At 35.0% G+C, this 24,701-nt stretch overlaps 2 protein-coding genes across 3 annotated transcripts in view; one reads left to right on the top strand and one right to left on the bottom strand.

Moving 5' to 3' along the window:
• The first annotated feature begins 1,881 nt into the window (after positions 1 to 1,881).
• On the top strand, positions 1,882 to 10,602 carry si:dkey-75a21.2 (uncharacterized protein LOC794385 homolog). Of its 2 annotated transcripts, none has more exons than XM_067394172.1 (9): positions 1,882 to 2,212; positions 4,692 to 4,904; positions 5,177 to 5,295; positions 5,418 to 5,687; positions 6,611 to 6,656; positions 7,187 to 7,268; positions 7,375 to 7,434; positions 8,921 to 8,956; positions 9,044 to 10,602. In XM_067394172.1, exons 1-9 carry the CDS (start codon positions 2,144 to 2,146, stop codon positions 9,424 to 9,426), a joined length of 1,278 nt encoding a protein of 425 aa, XP_067250273.1. In that variant the 5' UTR covers positions 1,882 to 2,143; the 3' UTR covers positions 9,427 to 10,602. The 2 variants fall into 2 exon arrangements, with proteins under 2 accessions (XP_067250273.1, XP_067250274.1); XM_067394173.1 differs by having other exon boundaries at positions 1,885 to 2,212; positions 6,611 to 6,654; positions 7,197 to 7,268.
• A 192-nt stretch (positions 10,603 to 10,794) lies between these two features.
• qars1 (glutaminyl-tRNA synthetase 1) overlaps positions 10,795 to 24,701 on the bottom strand; it is a 48,599-nt gene continuing 34,692 nt past the window's right edge. Inside the window, exons 15-23 of the mRNA XM_067394171.1 lie at positions 22,062 to 22,199; positions 21,887 to 21,974; positions 19,720 to 19,866; positions 15,204 to 15,305; positions 15,017 to 15,109; positions 12,296 to 12,423; positions 11,615 to 11,681; positions 11,107 to 11,232; positions 10,795 to 11,021 (exon numbers count right to left, since the gene is read on the bottom strand). Coding sequence (XP_067250272.1) covers positions 10,971 to 11,021; positions 11,107 to 11,232; positions 11,615 to 11,681; positions 12,296 to 12,423; positions 15,017 to 15,109; positions 15,204 to 15,305; positions 19,720 to 19,866; positions 21,887 to 21,974; positions 22,062 to 22,199 — 940 coding nt within the window. The 3' untranslated portion in view covers positions 10,795 to 10,970. The remainder of the gene's footprint in view (positions 11,022 to 11,106; positions 11,233 to 11,614; positions 11,682 to 12,295; positions 12,424 to 15,016; positions 15,110 to 15,203; positions 15,306 to 19,719; positions 19,867 to 21,886; positions 21,975 to 22,061; positions 22,200 to 24,701) is intronic.

Raw genomic sequence — 24,701 nt, 5'->3', positions numbered from 1 at the left:
TTAATATATACTTTAATAAAGTCATTACAATAACAGTTGTCTGTCATTCTTTAGTAATTAATATATACTTTAATAAAGTCATTACAATAACAGTTGTCTGTCATTCTTTAGTAATTAATATATATTTTAATAAAGTCAATACAATACCAGTAATCTGTTTATTTTTTAGTTAGTAATTAATATATACTTCAATAAAGGCATTACAATACCAGTTGTCTGTTCATTTTTTGATGGTTAATATTTGTATGCTATTGGGCTCTTTTTCTTTTCTACATTGTTTTGATGTGATCACATCTTTTTGTTTATCTGATCAAATACCAATCTCGTACAAGTATATCATTCTCGTACAAGTATATCATTCTCGTACAAATATATCATTCTCGTACAAGTATATCATTCTCGTACAAATATATCATTCTCGTACAAAAATATAATTCTCGTACAAATATATCATTCTCGTACAAGTATATCATTCTCATACAAATATATCAGTCTCTTATATATTTCAATAAACATTTTCAAATTAATATCTGTAGTTGTGTCTTTCTTTTTGTTAATATGTTACTCTTGCAGACAGGAAATGTACTTTCAGTATCAAAGTTGCATTATTCTAATGAGACAGGGCGTGGCTATCAATAACAATAGAAACTAATGACCAGGAACCTCGAAAAATGGGAACAGGGAAAACAAAACCAAAACACAATGAATGAACTGTATTTTATGTATGGGAGTTTAAATAAGTTTCATAAGAAATGTGTTTAAAGATACGTTAGGTAAACGTGAGTATGCAGGGTCCAAAGAGGAGACGGCAAGTTTAAAAGTTGAGAGCAAAGAGGAAACACACACACACATAACGCATTTTTATAAACTTATATTTTTGCAACAATTATATTAACAGCAATAATAAGAAATTCCTGTTGTAAGAACAGCTAATGAGGTGGTGGATGCCGTGCTACATTCCCGGTGAAGATAATGAGTAAATTACGTTGTCTTTCATTGCTCCCTTCGCCAAGTACATTCCAAACGGCTAAATTATGACATGTAAGAGTCCTGCTCCCTCCAAAGTCCCCATGCTCACTTCTGGGAATTCGCCCAGTTTAATGGAGATTGCAGGGACATTTAGTAATAACCTATTTTTATTAAGACAAGTAACACTTTTACTTGTTTTGAAAAAGGTGGTTGCTAATAATGGGACTACAGAGGTTGTCGGGGACTTTAAACGTATGTCATGACAACGAACAGGAAAACTCATCTACTCACTGTCAGAATAGGGGTGTGGGGGACAGGGTGGGGCACATTTAATTAGCCCCTCTGGTGGCCATTGTTGACTGCCCCTATGGTCACAGTACAAAGATAGAAATAAAACTGAATTTTGTAAAAAAAAAAAAAAAAAAAAAAAAAACCTTTGTTTTTATTATTAATTTGCTTTCTGCAATACAGTGAATGACAACCATCCGTGGTGTCCATTGGCTTACATTATTGGCAGTTTAGTGTTGTGATTAATTTACATCAAAACAAAAGGTAACATGCCTTCATCTCCGAAAACATTATTTTTATTTTACACTTAATAATAAACTCCTACTTATCAGATACTGGTTCTTATTGAATAGATACTAGTTCTTATTCATTAGATAGGCCTACAAGTACATATTTCCGTGAGTAATAACTATTCTGTTGTTGCTTTCTTTTGTAACACATTTCACATTTTTGCCATTAAATTCTATGGGGATCTGTCATTCAGTAGGCATATCTAATTAATAAGTACCTACGAGAATATATAGGCCTACTAGTAGTTAAAATAAATAGCCTACTAGTAGCATGAAATTAGATACTAGGCTAATACGTTTTAAGGATTAAATGCTAAAACGACTTCCCATAGAAAGACATCCAAAACATTACTCGTAAGGAAACCACATGAGGTAAAACATTTTATAATTTGTTCAGTGTCTAATATTGTTCATTTAATATTTTATATTCATTGTAATTGTCAGAAATGATTTGAGAATACACAAAGCTTGTCATGCCAATAGAGAGAGAGAGCGAGAGAGAGATAAGCCCATTTCTCGCGAGAGTTTTCTGTAAAGACGGTTAGTATAAACTCGATCGCGAAGTTTAGCTCTTTTGCTGTGATTAGCTGCTAAAAATGACACTGTTAAAGTGTCAGCATTGTATTGGAGAAGATAAAGCAGCAGAGGACACAGATCACGTGGAGGTTTGGTGTTATTCATATTATCATCAGCAGCTGTTTTACCATAAAAGAGAGAGGTCTGAGTTTATGTGAGCTAACGTTAGCTGGCTAACGTTAGCACAGCTGACACGATTCATGTCTACTATTTACCTTTATCGTTAAAACATTAACGTTACATTAACATTATATAGCTCTTCTTTAGCCTATTAAAGTAATGTTTTAATGAAAGAAAGTTTGCTTACCATAATGAATCTTTATCATAGTTATAGAACAGTTATAAAATTGTATAATAACCGTAGTTATTACCTTTAGGTAAAACCATGAGGCTCTTCAGTGTGATTGTATTTTCTACAAACCTTTTTATGTTATGAAAAATAAACGTCTAAAGATCTAAACACATCAACAACCAATCACCATTGCTGCCATAGTCAAAATGTGACACATTATATAATGCTATAAATCTTGCTGCCAAAACACAATAATTACTAAAGCTATCGTCACTATACTAAATACTTTTTTTAAACAAAAACATTAATTGGCATTGATTTCATTGTGAAAGGATTTTAAGAACATTTTCCCTCAAATGATCGTTAATGTGGAAAAAACAACATAAAACATTACACATACACTACTAAGCTTTTGCAACATTATAAATGTCTATATTGTCACTTTTGATCGATTTAATGCATCCTTGCTGAATAAAAGTATTAATTTCTTAAAAAAAAAAAAAAAAAAAAAAAAAAACTCTTACGGACCCCAAACTTTTGAACGGTAGTGATAATGTTACAAAAGCTTTCTATTTCAGATAAGTGCTGTTCTTTTGAACTTTTTATTCATCAAATAATCCTGAAAAAAAATTTACACAACTGTTTTCAACATCGATAATAATAATAAATGTTTCTTGAGCAGCAAATCGGCATATTATAATGATTTCTGAAGGATCATGTGACACTGAAGACTGGAGATGCTGAACATTTAGCTTTGCCAACACAGAAATGAATTGCATTTTAAAATATATTCAAATAGAAAACAGTTATTTTAAATTGTAAAAATATTTCACAATATTACTGTTTTTGCTGTATTTTGGATCAAATAAATGAAACCTTGGTGAGCAGAAGAGACTTATTTTAAAAACATTAAAAAATCTTACTGTTAAAAAACTTTTGACCGGAAGTGTATACAAAGGTAAAGTATAATATGTCATGGTAGCATTTGCTGTACTGCATTTAAGTTATGCTGATTTAAACAAATTTGTTGTACTGCAGCAATTCTTTTAAAACATGCTATTTTAAAAGAATGAGAATCTAATTTTAATCTTCATTAAGAACAATGACAAAAACCTTTAAAAGTAAATGCAGTAATAAATCTTAGGCAATAAATGTGTTTAAAGGTGCCCTAGAATCAAAAATTTAATTTACCTTGGCATAGTTGAATAACAAGAGTTCAGTACATGGAAAAGACATACACTGAGTTTCAAACTCCATTGCTTCCTCCTTCTTATGTAAATCTAATTTGTTTAAAAGACCTCCGAAAAACAGGCGAATCTCAACATAACACTGACTGTTACGTAACAGTCGGGATCATTAATATGTACGCCCCCAATATTTGCTCAAGGCATTAGACAAGGCATATGACAAGGCATATGTTCAAGGCATTAGACAAGGGCAGCCAGTATTAACGTCTGGATCTGCACAGCTGAATCATCAGACTAGGTAAGCAAGCAAGAACAATAGCGAAAAATGGCAGATGGAGCAATAATAACTGACATGATCCATGATTACATGATATTTTTAGTGATATTTGTGAATTGTCTTTCTGAATATTTCGTTAGCATGTTGCTAATGTACTGTTAAATGTGGTTAAAGTTACCATCGTTTCTTACTATATTTACGGAGACAAGAGAGCCATCGCTATTTTCATTTTTAAACACTTGCAGTCTGTATAATGCACAAACACAAGTTCATTCTTTATAAATCTCTCCAACAGTGTGTAACGTTAGCCCGTTAGCCACGGAGCACCATCAAACTCATTGAGAATCAAATGTAAACATCCAAATAAATACTATACTCACATGATCTGAGGCATGCATGCAGTATGCAGGACGAACATCTTGTAAAGATCCATTTGAGGGTTATATTAGCTATGTGAACTTTGTAAATACACTGTATTATAGTCGAGAGCTCGGGGGGGCAGGGAGCGCACGATTTAAAGGGGCCACGCGCTGAATCGGTGCATAGTTAATGATGCCCCAAAATAGGCAGTTAAAAAAATTAATTAAAAAAATCTATCGGGTATTTTGAGCTGAAACTTCACAGACACATTCAGGGGATACCTTAGACTTATATTACATCTTGTAAAAACTGGTTCTAGGGCACCTTTAATTGGTGTGAATATTTCACAAAACAATTAAAATTGAAAGTAACAGAACAATAAAATCTTGATCTGGACATGTTCTTGTGAAATTAATTTAATGTGTTTTATTACCTGACACTTTGCATGGCAGAAAATCTTGCCACCGGGGTACATTCACCTACTGTGTCACCATGAACTGCTGGAAATGTCGGGGGATGTTGAAAACTTTCGAGCGGCTCTTAAATTGCAGCTGATTACTGAGGAGCAGGTCCAAAGGTGGCTGGAGGACTTCCAAAAGACCTCAGCTTTAACATGGAGGAAATCCAGGACATATCCTGATTCTGGACGCTACAACAAATACAGAGTAGGAACATCCTGTTATGTGACAGAGAAACGCTTTCAAGGCAACCTGATATAAAAATTGAGTCTGTTTACTTTCTTTAGACATTGATATTGAATGCGATTCATCAGTGAAATAACTTTCTCTAAAATGATTAACGTAAATGTAATAATGGTTACAGGAATAATAGCAAAGAAGGTTTGAAAAAAAAAAAACTGATTTCATGTTCAGTTGCAAAATTCAATGTAAGGTCATTCTCTAAAAATTGCCTAAGTCCTGTATTTTGTGTATACCAGGTGGATCTGAGATGCCAACACAAAACGTACAGTTCATCATCCAAGACGTCCAAAAATACCAACTGCCCTGCTACCATGTTTCTGATTCTCAAGAGATATATGTATGAAAGAAAGTCTAGGTGAGATAAAAATAAGACCAAGGTTTAGTCATTTAGTCATTAGAAATTTAATTCTCAATAGGTCATACAAACTATTTTGAAACTCTGCATTAAAACAAAATCCTTTATCTATCCTTCCACAGATCAGGAGATCCGCACATAGAAGAGGGCTATTTCCTTCATGTGAACTTGAGGAATGAACATAATCATAGACTGAACACTGCAGAGGTTATGAGGTGGAGAGATGTGTCTAATGACACCATTGAAAAGCTACAACAGCTCTACAAAAGTGGTCACTCTCCTTCATCTGCACTCAAAACCATCAAATACAACCTGCAGGAAGAGGAAGGTGATAACTACATTTATGCTATTGCAGATCGATCCATTTGCCCGGACCTTCAGTTCTGCTACAGGTCTGTCATTCAAGGGTGTTTGTTAAACTATATTAAAATCTATATTTAAATTGTTATGTAATGTTATTGTAGTGGAGTGAAGCTGTTTATGAGTTAGTAACAACCAATAACTTTCATTAAAATACCTTTAAAACTCTAGTTAAAAATGTGTTCCATAATCTTTGTAATATTTGCATTCATGTTTATTTCACACATTTTTGGAAAAAGTTTTACACAAAGTTTTGTTAATGACTCTAAAAATGTTGTGGTAAATTAAAAAAAAAATATATATATATTTAAAATCCTAAATATTGTGATGTTTCTATAAGATTTTAACATTTGACAAATTTACTGCATATGATAATTCATACTCAGAAAGTAGAACTGAAATGACATTCATTACAAGATGATTAGTTAAAACATTTCAAATACACCTGCAGAATATTTTTCTAGTCATGTATTTCGCCATTGAGGATTTCTTAAAAATAGTGTGTAAAAATCATGTCTCGTCTCGTGAACTCAATCTCGAGTCTTGTCTCGTCTCGTCTCGTGAGATACCTGTTTCGTCACACCCCTATAAACTAACAATGATCAATACATTTATTACAGTATTTATTAATCTTTGTTAATGTTAGTTAATAAAAATACTGTTCATTGTTTGTTCATTAATTATGAATTAATGTAAACAAATACAAATATCGATTTTAATAATGTATTAGTAAATGTTAAAATGAACATTAATTAAGATTATACGCTGTAGAAGTATTGTTCATTCTTAGTTCATGTTAACTAAAGTAGTTAATGTTAACTAATGAAACCTTATTGTAAAGTGTTACCAAAAATGTTAATAAAACTTTTTGTTGTCAAACAAAACTTTGACATTTATTTTATGCCCCGCAAATTCAGCCATACTGAGCCATTCTTATTATTACATTTTACTACAGATTATACTACAAGCTTTTTCAAAAGTCATATGCTGAACCTGCAGGTAAGACGATTCTCTCTTTTATTAAAGTATTTTATTTTTGTTAAAAATTATAAAACAAATAGTTGCAGTCCCAGATACGAATCCAACTGTGCTAAAATACACTATATAGAAACAGTTGTTACAAGGGTGCATGCTGGGACTGATGTTGAACTCAAGTGTGAGGTTTTATTTACAAGAGATAAATAGGAAATAAACATAAAGACAATTCGGGATACAAGGCAGTAACGTTACAATATAGCAATAAGGTATAAGGCTGTATTGTGAATATACTCTTGTGATGGGTAACAGCCTTTAGCAATGACTACATTCACAATATAGCATGGCCTCTTATACCTTATTGCCTGATTGTAACATTTTTTTTTACAATATGTGTATAAATAGGATGGATACTTTAATTTGAAAAGTGCTAGAAATATATTCAACATTTAAGCCTTTTTATTCAAATCGAATGATATTAAATCACATGCAGTTGCAGAAGATTTGTTAATAGCATTATTATTTAATTCCAACATTTTTCTTGTGAAATATGGGTGTCTGTTCAGAGAAGGACATTTCAGAAGAGCTTTTCAAACCATTAGAATTGGAACAGTCATGGGAGACGACAACAGTGACAGGTGAGTATGTCCCTGATGAAATGAAACAAGACTATATCAATAATAGTTGTCTATAAAGATGTATTATAGAAATGATTAACATCATTTTGCCCTTTCTTTAAAACAGGACAAACCACGTGCATTGAAGATGGAGTGTCTGTTGCTACTCTACCAGTCATCACCGCAGGTGAAGCAACTCATCTTTTGTCACTTTGTTTACACAGTTCACATGTGTAGATATGAAACAGGTCAGCAATGTAAGAATCCATTTATTAATCTGTCCATCATGTAATGTTAAATAACTCCATTGCTAGAGCAAGAAATTGTGTGGCAAAAAGTTCATTTTTGTCAGGTTTTCTGGAAGGAAGGACCCAAGAGCAGACAGATGCATAGTCAACTTTACTGAGAAGTTCAAACTAATAAAACAGCGTGAGCCTCCTGGCAAGAGTCAAAACAGGAGTCTGTGCGATTAGTCATCAAATTCAAATCGTGAGCAAGAGGGCAAGTCAGACAGGTGAGCAAGTCAGAAACGGAGATTAAACTGGAACAACTGGACAAACCAAACCGGTCTGAGCGCAGGCGAACTGAACCAATCCAATCTCCAGAGCCAGGGGCATAACAAAGGTCAGCATCAGGATGGGCAGTCCGAGACCGCTGTGCTCTGGAGGAGACAGGCAAACACAGATCTAACTGGGCAGAGGAGAGCAAGACTGAAAACAGGTCTAATAGACTAGATCGACTGACAAGACTAACAGGCATGTGTGATACGTAAACACAGAACACACTGGCAAAGAAATACAGAAAAGGAAGGAAAATATAAAGCAGAGAAATCAAGAGACAAGTGAGAGCAGGTGAGAGATAACAAGCAGCCACGCTGATTACAGAAAGCCATCAGTTGAGCTTCATCGTGACCGCCATGTGGAAAAAGTGAAAAAAATAAAAAAAAGCAGTCCTGACAATTTTGGACCCTTGCCTTAAAAATGATTGTTTGTTTAAATCACCGTACATTAAAGGCAATGCAAAAAAAAAAAAAACTACCATGATGTATAAAATAAGTAATGAGAATGTGGAGGTCAAAGGGCCTGTTTACACCTGGTCACCAGGTCTAAATACCCTCTGAAACGCATTCGAGATGGATTGATGGTGGTCTGGGACGCATTCCATTCAAAACTGAACAAGTCTAAATGCATCTGGTTGTTGAAACCACATATGTAAATTTTACTCCTCCCAAAAATTCTAAAAAACGTACGTGTGAGAGCTTGTTATAGGCTAAATGACGTTATAGCCAGATATGATAGCGCTACTGCATCACGCATCACTGCATGATGAGACTACATGATCTTACCAGTGCTGATGTGCCAGTGCAGCTTTTATTTCTTACTTTCGGTGACGTCAACTCCATTAAATCTGCATATAGCAAGGGAATTGAAGATCGGATTTATAATATCCATTTTGCTGAGACGCATTTATGTGGCCAAGTGTAAATGGAATCGTTTGGATAAATCAGATAGCTATCTGATCTGTAAAAACGCATGAAGTGACCAGGTGTAAACAGGCCAAAAATGTGCTTAGTGTGGTGTTATGACTCATTATGTGAGCTGTCTCAATATTTTCTGAGATCAAGATTTAATATGGAAGCAGATGTTTTCTTATTTGTATGTCTTTCTATTTAGGAGAACATTTTACAGAAGACAATGAGCCAGGCCCAAGTAAGTTATTCTTAAAGCAGTTTAAATTAATAAGACTAATCCTGTTAACAGACAACACAGTCATTATCATTGTATCTATCTGTCAAGGCGCAGCTGAAGAGGTTGTTGGGTCTTTGGACGGACAGCTCGAGGATATTTTTGGGATGCTAAAAAAGAAGCTAAATGAGGATCCAAGTTATACACCACCTATAAGAGCTTTTGTGTCCAATTTCTTTCAAATAAAGACTGACAGTGCTCTGCAGTCATCACTTTTTTGTTTTGGTAAGGCCACTCAGACAATCAATCAGATCACTATACAACCAGCTGCAGGTCCACGGAGGAGAGGGGCTTTGGCTGGACGTAGAGCTGTTGGCAGACCCCCAAAGAGCTCAAGAAGAGAGCACCCGTACTGCAATAGCAAATCCAACAACATTCCCCAAACTCTCACATTCTGTTTGCAGGAAAATAACACCCTTGAGAAGACAGATTAACTGCCTGTCCCCGACACACTACCACCAGCTTTTGGTGTGTGTGGACATCCAAATACTGCGTAGAGGCTATTAAATGAATAAGCCTTATGAAGCTGGGCTTTACAGTGAACATCATGAAATCAAAATGTACGCCATTTACTTTATATTTTTGGTCTTCTTGTGCACAATTCAACAGTGCATGTTGTTTGTGTTTGTACATTTAATTACATTGTAATGACTTACTGACTCCATTCTAATGTGTGGGTATGAAACACCCACTTTTCACCATGCAGGTTATTCACTATGGATAAAATCAAGTTCCACCCTACATTTTTTCCCTCATTGAATGTTGCACTCTGCAGTGTCATATAATGGAAGTAAATTGGGCTGCCAAAGCTGTTTCATGTCGACTTATTATAATGACTGCCATATTTTTAAAGGAGTCGAGACATCTAATGTTACTGTTACCTCTTATTTTAACAGCCATATACAAAAAGAAAATGTGTTCCTGATATCTTCATTGACCAGACCAATGAAAATTGAATGATTATTATTGCTTTTATGTGTATACATCACCCAAGTTTTATTTTGATCCAGTACTGCATCAATCTGTGTGTGGCCATTTTAATGTAGTTTTATTTTGGCAAAACATGACAAATGGTCCAATCTCATCACTTCCTCTTTATGCACATGGACAAAAATTAGTGTGCATAGTTTTGTCATTTCTAAATTTTTTTATTTTGACAAAATATCACTTGTCAGTTATTTGTAAATTTATGGATTTTCCGTCCCATGAATGGTATGGTTTATTAGCATAGCTGTGATTTGTAGACAATGTACAAATGGCTTGTTTATTATCCCTGGAAGGCACTACAAAAAGTGTAGTTAGGTTTAATGCTAGCCTTTGTAAAGTACACAACAAACCTGTAAAATCACAATTAATACCAATATATCTGTGATTAAAATCCTTTAGATTGCTAAATTGCATTGCTGCATTAAATGTAGTCATCACAACAAAAGAATATTTTTGAAAATTCACGGAAAGTAGGACACCCTCTTGGGAATCTTTAACATTTTATGAATTAGAAAGAACACCAGATTAGGTTTAGTGCATTCCAAGGATATTGTTACAATTCACCAATAGAAAATTAAATGGATTTGTTGGTTGTCCACAGAAAAGCTTGATTATCCAAGAGAGGTTATTTCAAATATAAATACATTTGCACTGTTATAAACTGTTCCAACAATGCATTTTTTTCTATTCATTGGAATTAATCTCACAAATCCCATAAAACACATAGTTGTCAAAGATGTATTTGCATCAAATACATTTATGTATATTTACACGAGTCAAAATCTTTAATGAAATATTTTATTTCATAGATGACAAACCCCAGCAGAATGAATAGGTTGTACAAAATAGCACCTGAGAGTTAAAAAAAAAAACTTTTCATAGTATAGATGGAACACTAGAACACATTGAATTCCCCGGATTATTTTAAATGGTATATTGAAAACTGCTTTGTGATGCATGGTTGATGTCAAAGTACAACTTCTCAGCCCAATCATAACTTTCCTGGGTCCTCCTTGAGGGTAACAGTCCTGTTGAACACCAGCTGAGGAGGAAGACGTGACAGATGAGGCAGTGTTTTTCTCTACTGTATGTTAATCTCTTTGACAATTGAATGTTTCTGGAAATACCTTTTCTGATGTGCTATCAGGGTCCACAGAGAAATAACCCACTCTCTCAAACTGAAACTTATCAAACACTTTGGCCTTGCCCACGGAACGATCCACTAAGGCACTTTCAATCACTGTTAAGGAATTCTAGTAATGACAAAATAAATAAAAAAAACTTTAAACTTCATTTAAAAAAAAAAAAATATCTGTAACATGTACTAAGAAGCATTACATGTACTTGCTATTGTAATAACTGTAAATTATGCCTAATAAGTAACGAATCCTTACCCAAACCCTATAGTAAGTACATGTTAATTAATAATGTAATCAAAATGTCAATATTATTGTATTCATTTTCTGCAGTTCCAAGCTTTGCATTAATAAATCATTTGTTCAAAATCCATAAATTGAAGTATTGCACTTTGGTGAATAGTTCATTTTAGTTTGTTGATGATAATTTTATTACTTTTCTAAGTGATAAAACTTTCTTTAAAAATTCTAGTTTATCCTACATAATGTATTGCCTTACAGGGTTAATGTCACTCAGGAATCCAGCAGGAACTTCAGCTGGGTCCTCTGGATGTTTATGGAGAAACCTACAGACAGAAACATGAGAGTGAGGGTAAAACATTAAAAGTCTGTTTGTCAAAAAGACGTGTGACAAAATAATAATAAAATGGTAACACTTTACAATAAGACTAATTTTAGTTAACATTAGTTAACATGAACTAATAATAATAAATTAATAATTTATTAATCTTTGTTGAATGATAATTTCAACATTTACTAATACATTATTAAAATCAAGAGTTGTATTTGTTAACATTAATGAAGAAACTGAACAGCTGTATTTTTATTAACTAACTTTAACAAATACAGTAACAAATATATTGCTCATGGTTAGTTCATGTTAGTTCAGTGGTTCTCAACTCCAGTCCTCGGGACCCACTGCTCTGCACATTTTGTATGTCTCTCTTATCTGACACACTCAGTTCAGTTCATGCAGTCTCTCCTAATGAGCTGATGATCTAAATCAGGTGTGTTATATAAGGGATACATACAAAATGTGCAGAGCAGTGGGTCCCGACGACTGGAGTTGAGAAACACTGTGTTAGTTAAAACATTAACTAATGTTAACAAATGAACCTTATTGAAAAGTGTTACCTATAAAATAAAATTCTCTGGTTTGTCCATACACAAAGACACTTACAGGCTTTCATACAGGCGCACTTCACACTGCAGTGGCTCGCTCACCCAATGAATGAATGCTTTGGGTTTCTCCACAGATTCTGAGCTGGTACACGTCACCTCTAGCTCACACACTTTACCACAGTTATCCTGACAAGAGAAAAGACATTTAACCCTAGAAAGCCTACTGTATCATATTTGAAATGCAAATATCTAAGGCCTTTAAATGATCAACTAGGGCTGTGTATTGGCAAGAATTTGGCGATACGATACGATACAGGGGTTACGATACGATATATTGTGATATATTGCGATACTGTAAGAAATGCGATATATTGTGATATTTCTTGTTTTTTAGAAAAAGGATGTAATTTAAAAAAAAAAAAACAGTCATAAAGAATAGACCACCATATGCATAAAACCTTACAAACAATATTTTATTTAATCAATACAGTATCATTTGCATTTATATCACTAATCACTATTAGTGATATATTGTACAATCTAAGGGAAAATAGTAAAGTGACTGCAGGATTCTTTAAGCGTATATGTTTTAAAGGTTCACAATATATCAGTTTTTAATTTCTAAACTATTTAACAACTAGTGCATAGTCCATTTCATGACTGAATGTCTGTTTGTTTTATATTTAATACTGTAAAGCAGTCTAATGTATCCACAAGTTTCCTATGCCCCATGAGGCCTTGCGTCAAAAGTGGGAGTGTCTTCCGGTTCGAAGTAAACAAACTGAACGTGACACTCATTCATTCAACAGTTGACAGTCATTCAAGATTTAACGATCCAAACTTGCGAACGTTTGTTTTTTACTTAAAGATTTAAGATTCCAGCATCAATATTTGAACAATGTTTTACAATAAAAAATTTTACAGTAACAGTAATTTATTAATTTATGTCAGGAGTGCACATCAATCATGCTAAATCTAACTGATATTTATATTGACATAAAAAGAAAACGCATACCTATTCAGTTGCGTCTGCTTCCATTTATTTACGATCACAAGATTGCACAAAACAACTCCACCAAGGCTTTTAAATTCAAAGGCTTAAACATTTAGAAATATATTGATAACATACCCTATGGTTACATCACTTTTCTGGGCATTTCTATTGATTTTCCTCTAAATTATGCGATGATTGCAATCCGAGGACGTTTGTGCGATCTCTCCGTCTATCTATCCTAATTTCAGCCAGAGCAACAGAGGGAGCTCATGAGAAGACAACAGGATTTATGAGTTAAACAAGTTAACCAGAGTGTGTGAATCTGTATGCATTTGTCAGGAATCAACAGGCACAGCGAAGTGACGGATAAAACATTAACTAATAAATACACGATTATAATCATATAAGAATTGTCTACGTTCCTCAAGCAGTCTTTGATATTTTCCATAAACGTGTGTAATTATTATCGCAATGGTTAACATAAGAAGCCTTTAGCATCGCATATATGACTGTGGAAACGCGACTGGCTCTGGCACGCACGACACATTAGGAGTAAAATATCACATCATAAGCCTTTGGTGCTAGCATCAGTGACAGGTGAAGAACAGGTAGCGGGTTGTTCATGTATTGCAGGGTTAGGATGCTCTTGTAGTCATGCAGCAGCACTTTTGTGGAAGGTCAGTAAAGTAAAGGGCTATTAAGGGCACGAAAACTGTTTATTGTATTGTGATATTATTAACTAACATATGTACTAAACTGAAATGTTGTCCCTGAGCGCCGTAACGACATCTCTCATAAAGATTTGCAACTTTACAAACTAAATAATGATCCAAAAAACACTTATCTTCGCTAATTAGAACACAAAATACCATTGGTATGCTACTTCCGCCGCCTCACCGGAAGTTGTACCCACGTTCTTTTTTACAGTAGCGCCCCGCGGAAACAGGTAGATAGTGCTATTTAAATAAACGTGCCTTCACTGAAGTGCTGAACAGAGCTGATGCAAACATATCCACATCACTCTGATCAGATTTCTTTATGCTGTCACCGCTGTCATTTTTGTTGTGTGTTTATTTTGTTACTGAGAGGAAAACATGCAGTACATAACGTTACTACATTCTATCTAAATGCCTCTCAGCAGCGTGGATTGTGTTGGGATGTTAAGTGAGCTCTCAGATTCAATGCGTTTCCCGAGTTCTGGATTTTTTACATGGCCTATTTCGCAAACAACTGACTCTTGTCGAGCTCCTTAGTGGGTTCTTTATAGTTGAAGTCAAAATCAGTCCACACTTCAACTCTGTATGCCGCGGGAGCGGAATAATTCTATCGTCTCGTGAGCTGGGTTTGCTAATGCTAACGCTATTGATGCACCTCGTGCTTCTCCGGCTCCGCGTCAGTTTACGTTCTGAGATAACACTGCCATCTAGAAGTTGGGTTTAATATAGTCTGTGGTTTAAACCGAACACAAAGCCACGAACCTCGAATGTAAATAAATAAATAAATAAATATCAATACAGTGTTTTTGAGAATCGATACAATATTGCCAGACATAATATCGCGATATTCTCGTGTATCAATATTTTCTAACACCCCTATTATCAACATGATCAAAACTTTGCTGAGAAGCCTGTTGTATACAAACTTATATATGCCTTTTGATCGACCAGTTTATTCTTTTTAGCAACTAAAAGATTCTTAACAAAAACATATGCAAAATTTAAGAAAAGTTTTAAAGGCCTCTGTAATGCGAACTGGATCATGTGAGCTAGTTGAGTGGTGTTTCACCTTAATGACACGCTGTACAAATATGACGTATCCTGCATGTCTCAAGCCTACCGGCTGATCTGGTGTCAGGCGCTTATAGCCCTTCTCCATCACCTACAGCAAACACACAAAACAGTGTCACCTCTGCTTATATGGGATGCTGGTTCAATTCCAAACAGATCCACATATGAAATAATCTTAAAAACACCTCTCTAAAGTCACTCTGCTCAATAAAGATGGTCTTTGAGAAGGGAACCACATGTCTGCCCTTGGCTTCATTGGCTGGGAAGTCTGGGACTTGAAGCTCCGTCTGAATAGGGGGAAAAAAAACAGATGTGATCCACTGCAGTTATGAGAGTACACTTGGACATCCATCTACATGTATATCATTAAACTCCATTATCACATGGCTCTCTGGAGTACTTGACTTTGGTTAAATTGCAGCATTAAGCAGTAAATATATTTACTAGAAACTATAGTAAATGTGATCTTAAAAGGACTTGAGAATTATTTTTATTAGAGCATAAAACTGTGAGAGACACAAAGAGCCAGATGACAGTAAAAAAAAATATATATATATATTATGCATTGATGCTAACTATGTCAGCTAACTAGATCATAAAGTCATTTTTTTAACAAATATTTTAACATTGCAGTGTTTTTTTATTTGCAAGAGAGACTTTCTCCTTTGTAATGGGTTGTTTTTTTTTACACAAGCTTTTAGCTAGTGTTTTAAACTCAAATTAATATTTCATTTCCATCTGTTTATTTATTATTTGGTTTATTTGGTAAGAAGCCACATAATAATCAGGATAATGTACCATCAGCCAGTCATCACTGCTAAATAACCCTCTTCAGTTTGCTAAAACTGTTTATTTTTATTGTGTGATAATGACCGACTGTATGAAAGTAGACTAATGCCATAAGTTTTTGAAATAAAAAGCTTGAATTGCACTACTTATATGCATTGTATTAACCGTGCTTGTATTTTAATGCATTGTATTTTTTAGGCTTGCAATATTATGGGCTGAAATTCAACATGGTTGAATATTTAAGCTGTGAATATTTCAATTTCACACACATTTTCATTGTTAAAAAATGCAATAATCCATATTCACTTTTCAGATTTCACTTCCAAAATATTAATGTATTTGTTTAAAAATACAGCCTATAATATTCAGCAGGCAATTTTCTGTCCATTTTATTTCGTGTCCACAAATTCAGTGGTTCAAATTTCAACATTTCACATCCGGGAACTGCAGGAATAGCAGTAGAATACCGAGCATAATCTCCATCTGCTGTTAGTCGACCTCAAGCGCGTGTTGATGAAGAGCAGAAAGATAGAGCAAGACATTCATTTAATTCATTAAAACGGATTTACATTAACGGAGCAAGCGGTAAGTGTATGTGTGATGATTATCAGGGACAGTATATATTCAGAAAAGCTGATAAAGACACAAAAGTTGTGTTTACATTTAATTCAATGTCTTCACTGTTACTTTGCCTGTGTAGCCTACATGTAAGCAGCTTTCTCAACAGTGAACGAGATTATAACGTTATTCCCCGATGCTGATGTACAGCTCATACGTTAAATCTGAGGTAGACATATAACTCATTATATCGCGGATATGCTGCAGTACTGAGGTTTCCCTTAATACGTCATACTCACTCCAGGATTCCCCTGCCGTTGGGACATATAGAACGCTTAATTTATCTTTATAGACTAAATACAGTGAAAGACCATCAAACGTGCACATTGAGAATGTAGGCTGTAGGCTACAGGCAAGCAGGTTGACTAAGAATATGAACGTAACATGCAAAGTTTGATGCTAAGCGTTTCCCAATGAAATACTGGCATAAAGTTGGCTTCACATTGGACGGTCCATATTCGCAAATTTAGGGACCGTCTCTAAAGTTACACATGACATTTCAATAGCTTATCAGGAAAATGACTTACAGTCATGAAACCAACTGTAAAGTGTTCATGTGGGTTTCAGGTATGATGCACACCTTTTAAAATTTTGATATTGAATAAAATAAACTAAATATGTCACACCTTTTAAAATTTTGATATTGAATAAAATAAACTAAATATGTAAATAGCTATATATTTCACAAAGCCTACTGTATGCTCACAATATACCATAATTTAAAGGTCCCCTTGAACATGTTTTTAAAAGATGTAATATAAGTCTAAGGTGTCTCCTGAATGTGTCTGTGAAGTTTCAGCTCAAAATACCCCATAGTTTTTTTTTTTTTTCATTTTTTATCTGCCTATTTTGGGGCATCATTAACAATGCACTGATTTTCACTGACGCCGCCCCTTTAAGAGCGAGCGTGTTCCCTGCCACATGAGTTGTTGACTATATTACAGCGCATTTACAAAGTTCACACAACTAATATAACCCTCAAATGGATCTTTACAAGATGTTCGTCATGCATGCTGCATGCATGCTTCGAATTATGTGAGTAAAGTATATATTTGGATGTCAACGTTTTATTTTGAGTGAGTTTGAGGCTGTGTTCCGTGGCTAACGGCTAATGCTACACTGTTGGAGAGATTTATAAAGAATGAAGTTGTGTTTATGAATTATACAGACTGCAAGTGTTTAAAAATGAAAATAGCGACGGCTCTTGTCTCCATGAATACAGTAATAAACGGTGTAACTTTAACCAACAGTAGCCTACATTAGCAACATGCTAACGAAACATTTAGAAAGTCAATTTACAAATATAACTAAAAATATCATGCTATCATGGATCATGTCAGTTATTATTGCTCCATCTGTCATTTTTCGCTGTTGTTCTTGCTTACCTAGTCTGATGATTCATCTGTGCAGATCCAGACGTTACTGGCTGTCCTTGTGTAATGCATTTGAACACTGGCATTATGCAAATATTGGGGTGGAGCCCCCGACTGTTACGTAACAGTCGGTGTTATGTTGAAATCCGAGTGTTTTCCGGAAGTCTTTTAAACAAATGAGATTTATAAAAGAAGGAGGAAACAATGGAGTTTGAGACTCACTGTATGTCTTTTCCATGTACTGAACTCTTGTTATTTAACTATGCCGAGGTAAATTCAATTTTTGAATCAAGGGCACCTTTAAAGCTCTATAGTATTTGAAGAGAATGAATTACAGTCTGTAAAGAGTGCATGTAGAAAGTTGTGTAAAGTTGTGCATGCACACCTTTTAGACTGTTTATTTTATTAAATATCAAAAATCTACCATATAACATTTTAGATTGTTGATATTAAAATAAATATAAGCTCATGCAGTAGTAAAAAAAAAAAAAAAAAAGAAAAAAATCTTTTTTATTTGTTTATTTTATTAAATCTAAAAAATCTAAAAGGTGTGCATCATGCTTGACACCTACACGAGCACATTACAGTTTATGACTGTTAGTCATTATGGTAGCACTTTATTTTACAGTACGTGTACTTTCCTGGTACATATGTAGTAATACTTGTAATACTAGTAATAATAGTGATACTGTCATTATCTTCAAATGATACTGAAGATAGAAATGTGTACACCAATGTCGTATGTAACTTTAGACACGGTCCATAAATTTGCAAATATGGACTGGGAAACGCTTAGCATCAAACTTTGCACATTACGTCCATAGTCAACCTCCTTTGTTGTAGTATACTATATATTATAGTATAGGTGCGAGTTTGGTGGACTTTTATATCACTGTATTTAGTCTATAAAGATAAATTATGCTTTCTATATGTCTCGACGACATTGTAATCTTGGAGTATGATGTATTGAGGGAAACCCCAGTACTGCAGCACAGCCGCGATATAAAGTTAAGGAAAGTTATATGTCTACCATAGATTTAATGTTTAAACTGTACATCAGCATCAGGAAATAATGTTATAATCTCGTTCACTGTAGAGAAAGCTGCTTACATCTAGGCTACGCAGGGAAAGTAACAGTAAATACATTGAATTAAATGTAAACAACTTTTGTGTCTTTATAATTTTTCTGCATATATATACTGTCCCTGATAATCATCACACATACACTCACCGCTTGCTCCATTACTGTAAATCCGTTTTAATGAATGAATAACTGTTGCTCTGCTCTTCATCAACAAGCGCTTGCACCACCTGCTGGTGAGGTCAACTAACAGCAGATGGAGATTATGCTTTGTTCTCTACTGCTATTCCTGCAGTTCCCGGATGTGAAATGTTGAAATTTGAACCACTGAATTTGTGGATGTGAAATAAAATGGACCGAAAATTGCCTGCTGAATATTATAGGTTGTATTTTTAAACAGAATGAATATTTTGGAAGTGAAATCTGAAAGGTGAATATGGATTATTGCATTTTTAACAATGAAAATGTGTATGAAATGTTTTGAATTGAAATATTCACTGCTTAAATATACAACCGTGTTGAATTTCAGCCCATAAAAATGCAAGCCCTAAAAATACAATGCATTAAAATACAAGCACAGTTAATGCAATGCATTTTTTTTTTTCCACGCAGTGCAAATCAAGATGCTTTTTGTTTCAAAAACATATGGCATTATTTTACTTCCATACGACTGGCTGTAATTAGCGAGAAAAGCTTGTGCGCCAGCTTGTCATTATTGCAAAATAAACTTCTTAAGGGCACTTAACTTAAAGGGTTTTTTTTTTTTTGTAATAATGACTGGCTAGCTGTATATTATGCCTTATATGTAATGAACATTCATGCACTTATGCATGTGTGTACCTGTGCATTGCTTGGTAAATTGGTGATGGTGATTTTCAGTGGCTCGAGTATGGCCATGGCACGAGGGGCAATGTCATTAAGCACCTCCCTCACACACGCCTCCAACAGGTGTGGCTCCATGGTAGTCTGGGCAACAGTCACACCCACCTAAAACAAAACAACAGATGTCAACAGCAGGGTACAGTATCTATAGTGGTTAACCAATATATCAGCAACAGATAAAAGGGCCAACAGCTGGCATTTTTTAATTATCAAAATTGGCTGATTAGTTTTCGGTTTGGTCTTTAGATGCAAAACTTATTTGGAATTCCACAATGAAGCACAGACTCACAACTAGAAGATTCTATATCAACTCTATAACAATTGTCATATTCCATCAATGTTTGGCAAACAAGCAGCAATGTCATTTAAACAAGTCTTTGAATACCCAATAAAGACTTAATTCCACGGACCTTGCAAACTTGTAAATTCAGATCAGTGGTTCTCAACCTTTTTAACTCTAAGGTTCCCCACAGTCCAAGACAATATTCAAAGGCCTTCCATATTTCTGGTATTTCTGCTGTAATGATTAAAGATGCTTTTTTCAAATATTTTTTATTTACATAAACTAAGATACACTGGCAATACACTGATCAGCTACAACATTAAAACCACTGACAGGTGAAGTGAAAAACATTGACTATATCATTACAATGGCACCTGTTCAAGTGGTAGAATATATATTAGGCAGCAAGTGAACAGTCAGTTCTTACATTTTATGTGGTGGAAGCAAAAATATGCAAGCAAAAAGATCTGAATGATTTTGACAAGGGCCAAATAGTGGTAGCTAGATGACTGGGTCAGAGCATCTTCAAAACGGCAAGTCTTGTGGAGTGCTGTTTTATTTACGATGTGCATGTGTTGTCTACTATCATTAAATTATGTGATGGGATATACCAAATAAACTGCTTTGTGATACTATCGGTTAGCTGTAAAAACCAGTGAAGATAGTTTGCGGCAGTTTTAATTAATCTGTGATCCTCTGTGGGAAATAGTGTGAGAATTATTTAGCACTTTTAATAACTTTAATATTAAACATGTCGATACATGATACAAATTTACGATACATGATGTATTACGTTAGATGATTTTACTGATTTGCACATTAAGTTTGGGCTTTTAATGAGGAGCAAAAGTGCACCACTGTAAAGGAAAGGAACGGAATGATACAATAATCTACACAAACACGTGACACATGCGCAAGAATAGCCCGTTTTCTCTTTTATAGTTTTCCAAATGTTTCTCCATTCTTATAACAAAAGTTTTATCAAGTGGTTACGTGCAAAGGGAACATAAGAGCAAGGTAAAATATATACATGTGCTAAGACGCGAGCACAGTATAATGTTCATTTAAAAAGACATGGCCTTTATTTTATTTCCCTTTTCTTCCCTTTTGTCCCTTTTCTATCTCTCCATTTCGTGTGTGTGTGTGTGTGTGTGTGTGTGTGTGTGTGTGTGTGTGTGTGTGTGTGTGTGTGTGTGTGTGTGTGTGTGCGTGCGCATTTTTGTGACATATAAGGACAAATTTGTATAATGACATGGGTATGACATAGGTATTACAAGGAGAGGGTGACTTATGAGGACATTACCCCATGTCCCCATTTTCCATGTCCACATTTTTCAAAAGGCTTATAAATCATACAAAATGAGTTTTTGTTTTTAAGAAAGTAAAAATGTGCAGGTTTAGGGGTAGGGGTAGTGTAGGGCGATAGAAAATACGGTTTGTGCAGTATAAAAACCATTACGCCTATGGAATGCCCCCACAATTCACAAAAACAAACGTGTGTGTGTGTGTGTCTCAATAGTGATAAAGCTTACCTATTCTATGTATTTTAAAAAATTGTATTACAAAATATTCTTTTGGTTCAGTCATTGTTAATGTTCTATTAAAGTTTAGCACTATTTTAAACTAAATGAAAAGTTTTTGTTCATATTACGCATTTTAAAAACTATCGGCAATTAATCAGTTATCAGTAATTTTTTCCCAATTTTGTTATTGGTATTTGCAAAATCCACTATCGGTCAATCTCTAGTAGTGATCATTAGCTCCTGCTACCATTAAATCTTTCACATATCTTGATTTGAACTACTTATGATATAATACAATGCTGCCTCATTTTTCTCTCACCCGGGCACAGAAATTGTTGATAGCTTGTGGAGGGAACCCACGTCTCCTGAGAGCTGTGAGGGTGAAAAGTCGTGGATCATCCCAATCTCTGAAATATACAACACAGGACACAATCATAATACAGTAACTTCAAATTCACAAATAAGTGACACAAAAAATTGTATGTGTGTGTTACCTAACAACTCCTGTTTCCACCAGTTTGATGATCTTCCTCTTGGAAACAACAGTATATGTAAGGTTGAGGCGGCCATATTCCCACTGCACCGGGCAGTATAAATCCAGAGCATTACACAACCAGTAATATGATGATCGTCTGAGAGAGACAAAAACCATCATGTAGTACATATTATGTACTGTAGTGTAGCCTCAGACATATGCAAACAAAGAGAGACCTGTTTTATAACTGTTATAATACTGAGTGTGATTTCAACTTCTTAAAAAAAGTTGTGCCTAATTGCAAATTTATAAGGATAGTTGGAGCCATGAATGCTGATTCGTTAATAGTGTTACAGTCAGTGTTGGGGAAGCTACTCTGAAACTGTAGTTTGACAAGATGCTTTGCCAATGCAATGAATCAAAACAGTAGTAGTGATCTTATGTTCATTATAAAACTGGCAGGACATATTGGACTATGGCGGGTCACCACTGCAATAATATAGTTTGCATACATTTGATGACTGCAATAAAGCAGAATAATCCATTTAAAAAGGCTATTATTCACCTGTATGTGCTTGAAGTCTTCGGCACAGACAGCGTTTTAATCATGTTTATAACCGTTAATAATCGATTCGTGCAGTGTGAACCCACTCCTGTCCTTTACATAATCATCAGGCGATCTCTGAACTGCTGACGAACTTATAAAGCTGCAAGATGCGCGTTATAACAATAGATGGCAGTAATGCACGATTTTAGTTCGTGATCTGAAGACGCTGTGCTGCTTCATGAATGAGCTCATCAGAACGCAACACAAAACGGAATGTAGCTTGTAGCTTTTGGGTACGCTACACCGCTACTTGCTGGAAAATGTAGTTAACTACTGGAAAAGCTAAACTGTTTTAAAAGTAGCTGAACTACATACAAGCTACTGAAAAATGTAGTTAAACTAGTAGCGCCGCTACATGTAGTTAACTACTCCCCAACACTGGTTACAGTGTACTAAACTACATAATGTGGTAACAGCCGTATTGTGAAAGCTATTTACTAGCTACTCTGTATATCACTGCATAACTAGTCATGAGAGAGAGACCAGACAAATGTTTGCATGTACAAACCCGATTCCAAAAAAGTTGGGACACTGTACAAATTGTGGATAAAAAAGGAATGCAATAATTTACAAATCTCATAAACTTATATTTTATTCACAATAGAATATAGATAACATATCAAATGATGAAAGTGAGACATTTTGAAATGTCATGCCAAATATTGGCTCATTTTGGATTTTATGAGAGCTACACATTCCAAAAAAGTTGGGACAGGTAGCAATAAGAGGCCGGAAAAGTTAAATGTACATATAAGGAACAGATGGAGGACCAATTTGCAACTTATTAGGTCAATTAACATGATTGGGTATAAAAAGAGCCTCTCAGAGTGGCAGTGTCTCTCAGAAGTCAAGATGGGCAGAGGATCACCAATTCCCCCAATGCTGTGGCGAAAAATAGTGAAGCAATATCAGAAAGGAGTTTCTCAGAGAAAAAATGCAAAGAGTTTGAAGTTACCATCATATACAGTGCATAATATCATCCAAAGATTCAGAGAATCTGGAACAATCTCTGTGCGTAAGGGTCAAGGTCGGAAAACCATACTGGATGCCCGTGATCTTTGGGCCCTTAGACGGCACTGCATCACATACAGGAATGCTACTGTAATGGAAATCACAACATGAGCTTAGGAATACTTCCAGAAAACATTGTCGATGAACACAATCCACTGTGCCATTCGTCGTTGCCGGCTAAAACTCTATAGGTCAAAAAAGAAGCCATATCTAAACATGATCCAGAAGCGCAGGCGTTTTCTCTGAGCCAAGGCTCGTTTAAAATGGACTGTGGCAAAGTGGAAAACTGTTCTGTGGTCAGACGAATCAAAATTTGAAGTTCTTTTTGGAAAACTGGGACGCCATGTCATCCGGACTAAAGAGGACAAGGACAACCCAAGTTGTTATCAGCGCTCAGTTCAGAAGCCTGCATCTCTGATGGTATGGGGTTGCATGAGTGTGTGGGGCATGGGCAGCTTACACATCTGGAAAGGCACCATCAATGCTGAAAGGTATATCCAAGTTCTAGAACAACATATGCTCCCATCCAGACGTAGTCTCTTTCAGGGAAGACCTTGCATTTTCCAACATGACCACATACTGCATCAATTAAAACATCATGGCTGTGTAGAAGAAGGATCTGGGTACTGAAATGGCCAGCCTGCAGTCCAGATCTTTCACCCATAGAAAACATTTGGCGCATCATAAAGAGGAAGATGCGACAAAGAAGACCTAAGACAGTTGAGCAACTAGAAGCCTGTATTAGACAAGAATGGGACAACATTCCTATTCCTAAACTTGAGCAACTTGTCTCCTTAGTCCCCAGACGTTTGCAGACTGTTATAAAAAGAAGAGGGGATGCCACACAGTGGTAAACATGGCCTTGTCCCAACTTTTTTGAGATGTGTTGATGCCATGAAATTTAAAATCAACTTATTTTTCCCTTAAAATTATACATTTTCTCAGTTTAAACATTTGATATGTCAGCTATGTTGTATTCTGAATAAAATATTGAAATTTGAAACTTCCACATTATTGCATTCTGTTTTTATTCACAATCTG

Source organism: Chanodichthys erythropterus, chromosome 9, assembly GCF_024489055.1.
Source record: "Chanodichthys erythropterus isolate Z2021 chromosome 9, ASM2448905v1, whole genome shotgun sequence".
Classification (NCBI taxonomy): Eukaryota; Metazoa; Chordata; class Actinopteri; order Cypriniformes; family Xenocyprididae; genus Chanodichthys; species Chanodichthys erythropterus.
This window is presented reverse-complemented; position numbering and strand designations above follow the sequence as displayed.